This window comes from Sinocyclocheilus anshuiensis, unplaced genomic scaffold (genome assembly GCF_001515605.1).
Source record: "Sinocyclocheilus anshuiensis isolate Anshui unplaced genomic scaffold, SAMN03320099.WGS_v1.1 scaffold758, whole genome shotgun sequence".
Lineage (NCBI taxonomy): Eukaryota > Metazoa > Chordata > Actinopteri > Cypriniformes > Cyprinidae > Sinocyclocheilus > Sinocyclocheilus anshuiensis.
Genome location: NW_015548126.1, coordinates 2041040 through 2045771, shown reverse-complemented (window position 1 = coordinate 2045771; position 4732 = coordinate 2041040). Strand labels below are relative to the sequence as shown.

Genomic DNA, 4732 nt, shown 5'->3' with positions numbered 1-4732 from the left:
TTTATTTATTTATATATTATATATTTAGTTTTGTATTTTTTTTATATTAACCTGAATACTTCTGCAAGACTGTAATGCTGTATTGAGATCTTGAATAGAAATAACCACCTTATATTACCTCATATAGTGTGTTGTACGTAGTTATCGACAGTGTGTTGGAGTGCAGCATGAGTCGTTCCCCAAGAAGAGTGAAGAGACTGTTTGTGTGCATTATTTCCACCTTCCTCCTGTGACAAACCACAAACACACAGAAAACATACAGTAGTTAGATTGCAAACTTTCATACACCTCACAGCTAACGTCAAGCTAGCAGGAACAGGCCTTGAAGGCGACTGAGCTTGACACCTTTTGTGGGGTGTCAGGTGCCTTCAGTTTTTTCCCCACAGAATAACGAAGCAGCCACCTCTACGGTTTCGTACTGGGAGAGCTCTGACTTTCACAATCACAAAATATCCAGCAGCACATAATGCTGAGGTACTGTCAGGATGCTAAGCCTCCTAAACACAGTCCTGCCCAACAGCAGGTACAGACAAATGGGGACTGTCCAGTAAAATGACAAGCAGAAAAGAGTATGTTTTAAAGTGCCTGTGAGCATTCAGGATGGTAACCACTCAACGATGGATACGCTAATGATGACAAAAAGCAAATGTGGATTTTATGTGCACTCTAGGCTAACGGCAGTACAAGTCTGCAAATTACATGGCTTGTAAAGCTCTAAAAACAGCTCAGATAGCTCAGAAGTGTTCATTTAAGGGAAACGGCCTCACGCATGCACTTACACTCACACTAATGCACACACTCTATTCCAGTCATCCCCTTACCCAGTCAATAAACCATCCTGATTTGCACTTACCTGTTGTGTCTGGCCTTGCTTTGTGACATATATATGCTGTATATTCAGATATACATACAGGGTACATCTGACAATATATAGTGTGCAATGGAAGAAGCGTATTAAAGGCACAATATGTAAGATTTTTTTTTTATTAAAATATCCAATCGACGGCTTTCAGCCTCACCCTGCTTCATTCTACTACGTTAATAAATCATTAGCTCATCCATGAACATGATTTCTGCCCGAGTCCCGTCAGATTGCATCGGCTGTGGGGATGAAGACGACAACTCCCATGATTCCACACTCAGTCACGCCGTCATCAAACTACACCTTTGTTTTTTGTTTATTTTGAATACGCGCCCTCTAGCAGTGAAAAATTACATATTGTACCTTTTAAGCAAAAAAGATTTTGAAATACCACTGTACATGTACTTGCATCAGTGGGCAGGAATGCTTTACATTATTTACATGTGAGCATGACACGGAAACATTATGTATTGCAAAATACAGAGCATAAAGCGAAGATGAGGTGTTTATGGTTGCCGAGCAACGTCAGATCTTAGAACATTAATAAAAATGATATGAGGTTATGAGTGTTTATCAGCTATTTGGCTCATTCAGTCAGAAAAAATAACAGTAAATAACAGTTTAGTTTTTTGAGTCTTATGCTTTACATAATGTGAAGCTATTTTAGCACTGATGCTAGACTAATTAATTTTGTATGAATAATGCTATTTTTTGGTTTGCATCCATCAAATTTCAGATACTAAAAAGATTAAAATGAAAGAAAACGTATAATTCAAAATATGCATTACACATCGTGATTATTATATATACCTTTTTTATTTTTATATTAAATTACACTTTTATTTTTCAATTCCCAAAAAGATTTATATATAGTAAATTTTTTTTTAATTATTACAAATAATAATTTAAAATACAGTAGCGGTCAACAGCTTCTTTTTCTCAGAAGCAACTTCTTTAGCTTTGCCATCACGGGAATAAATTACATTTGACAATATATTAAAATATAAATCACTTATTTTAAATTGTAGCAATATCTCAAAATATTACTCTTTACTGTATCTTTGATTAAATAAATGCAGCCATAAATATGTATGACATAAATAAATATGTATGTCATACATACATAAATAGGCTACATACATTTTTTATTTATGTATTATACATTTTAGTTTTGTATATTATTTTATATTAACCTGAATATTCTGAAATGCTGTATTGAGATCCAGAACAGAAATAACAACTTTATATTACTAATAATAATTATAATAATAATTAATAATTCACTAGCGGTCAAACTTTGGAATAATTAAGAATAAAGAAGCAGGAAAAACTGTTTTCAACATTGATAAGAATAAGAGATGTTTAAGGGATCTTTAGCAGCAAATCAGAATATTAGAATGATTTCTGAAAGATCATGTGATACTGAAGACTGGAGTACAGCTTTGCCATCACGGAAATAAATTACATTTTAAAATATATTCAAACAGTTATTTTAAATTGTAATAGTATTTTATAATATTGCTGATTTTATTGTAAATTTTAATCAAAAACGCAGCCTTAGTGAATATGAGACTTCATCAAACTTTTGACCACTAGTGTAATTATTTCTTAATAATTATTGATAATAATTAATTACTTAAAATTACATACACATACAGTAGATATAAAACTGCAATATAAATACACACTCACAAACAGCAACATACACAATCACACACTAGTTAAAATATAAGGCTTCTAGGTAGAGTATCTCACTATACTGTAAGTACCAAAAGCCCTGGAGCCATATAGAGAACACCAAACAGTCAGAGGAACTTTAAAATTTCATAAACACATTACTGATGAGGACTCTGTCCTTATGCAACCACAAATTTCACCTTGTCGGATACACTTGAGAGATAGATAATGACTCTTGGAAGACTTCACTGTAAATATGTCTCTGGGAAAGAGAAGAATGGATGTACTCACTTGTGGCCTAAGTGTTTGAGGAAATATGCCAGAACTTTCAGAGCCTGAACTCGGATGCTTTCACTCTTAGAAGCCAGTAGTTTGTACACCACCCTGAAAAGACATTAAATTAAAATAAGAAATATTCTGAATTAATTCACTAAATTTAGTCAAAAACCAAGAAACAGTGGGAAAGTGCCAAACACTTTCTTTTTCAATGTGGCTGCTGCTCAAAAAATTAGAAACTGGCAGATAATAATATAATACTCGAGAGGAAACGGCATTGTGTAAAGCACCATGAAGCTGTTCATCAAAGTCATATCAGTTATTTTGAGCCAAACCCAAAACTTCAAAAAGCAAATAACTCTATCAAATCCATCTATATTTCATTAGCTTGACACACAGGGTGTGAGCTTTATTCTGCTTGTCAGAAAAAAAAATATATATATATGAAAATATCATTGCAATTCCTATGTCAAGTCTTGTGAATAATTCATGATTGTATCATGTAGGCAAACTCCATCATCGCAGACAAGATGAAATATAATGAAATTTGACTGTGTGTGTGTGTGTGTGTATGTGTGGAGTAAGAGGCTGGTGTGAACTCAGATCTCACCAGATGCCGTTCCTCTGGTCAAATGCGGGAATCATGGAGGCTGGGTGCTCAGACATGAGGGCCACCAGCAGCTGAAGAACATCATGGAGGTTCTCATCCTGAACAGAGTAAAACACAAGTTAAATCGCAACCCTGTGCTAAATTTTATTCAACTCCAAAACCAAAGTTAAAAGTTTGTACAGGTGTAACTATTCTTTAATGGGACTATTTTCTACATTTCAGAATAACAGTAAAGTATGAAAATTACTAAATAATGGGCATATGGAAAAAACGAACTGACTGAAAAATGTTAACCTATATTTGACCTTCATTAAAGTCACCACCCTTTGTCTAGATTTGAGTTTTGCTTACTCTTTTCATGGGTTGCATTCTGGGATGCTCAAACAGTACTGAATGAGTCTATCATTTTTTAAAAAGCTTTTGAAAGACTCTTGCGCTCACCAAGGCTGCATTTATTAAAAAATAAAATACAGTAAAAACAGCAATGTTGTGAAATAGTATTAAAATTTTAAATGAGCATTTTCTGTTTTAATATGTTTTTTTTTTTTAATCATGTGATAGCAAAGCTTAATTTTCAGCAGCCATTATTCCAGTCTTCAGTGTCAAGTGATCTTTCAGAAATCATTCCAATATGCTGATTTGCTGCTCAATAAATATTTCTTATTACTTTCAATTATGAAAAGAGTGGTGCTGCTTAATATTTTTGGAAACCGTGATTTTTTTTTAGGATTCTTTGATGAATAGAAAGAACATCATTTTTACAGTATGTGTCTGGTTGTTGGGTGATTTTTCTTTACTACCCAGCCCAAATTAAACATTTAAGAAAATATCTAAAATAATGTTTTATTTTAGTTCTGAAATAAGTAAATAAATAAATATATAAATAAAGTTTATTGATTTTAAAATAATTACACATTCACAGGCACAATTTTAATTGTCTAAGGAACTAATTTAATGAGTTGAGGGGAAAAAATTATTAGAATTAAATTTTTGACTGGAACTGTACTTGAACCTTTTAATAATTCTACTTAAAGGGATAGTTCACCCAAAAATGAAAATTTGATGTTTATCTGCTTACCCCAGGGCATCCAAGATGTAGGTGACTTTGTTTCTTCAGTAGAACACAAACAAAGATTTTTAACTCAAACCTATTTTTTTTTACCTCTGATTTACTGCAATGTCCGAACTGTCCTGAGCGCGTCCTGATCGCGTTCGCGTCTTCTTCTTCAGCCGGGCGTGACGCGTCTTCTTCTTCTTCTTGCTATACGGCAGATCGCAGACTTATAAGTGCATTACCACCACCTATC

At 33.5% G+C, this 4732-nt stretch overlaps 1 protein-coding gene across 1 annotated transcript in view; it reads right to left on the bottom strand.

The window, feature by feature from the left end:
* LOC107704698 (neurobeachin-like) overlaps nucleotides 1-4732 on the bottom strand; it is a 282564-nt gene that overhangs the window by 166541 nt on the left and 111291 nt on the right. The window contains exons 16-18 of the mRNA XM_016507685.1: nucleotides 3426-3523; nucleotides 2831-2923; nucleotides 119-227 (exon numbers count right to left, since the gene is read on the bottom strand). Coding sequence (XP_016363171.1) covers nucleotides 119-227; nucleotides 2831-2923; nucleotides 3426-3523 — 300 coding nt within the window. The remainder of the gene's footprint in view (nucleotides 1-118; nucleotides 228-2830; nucleotides 2924-3425; nucleotides 3524-4732) is intronic.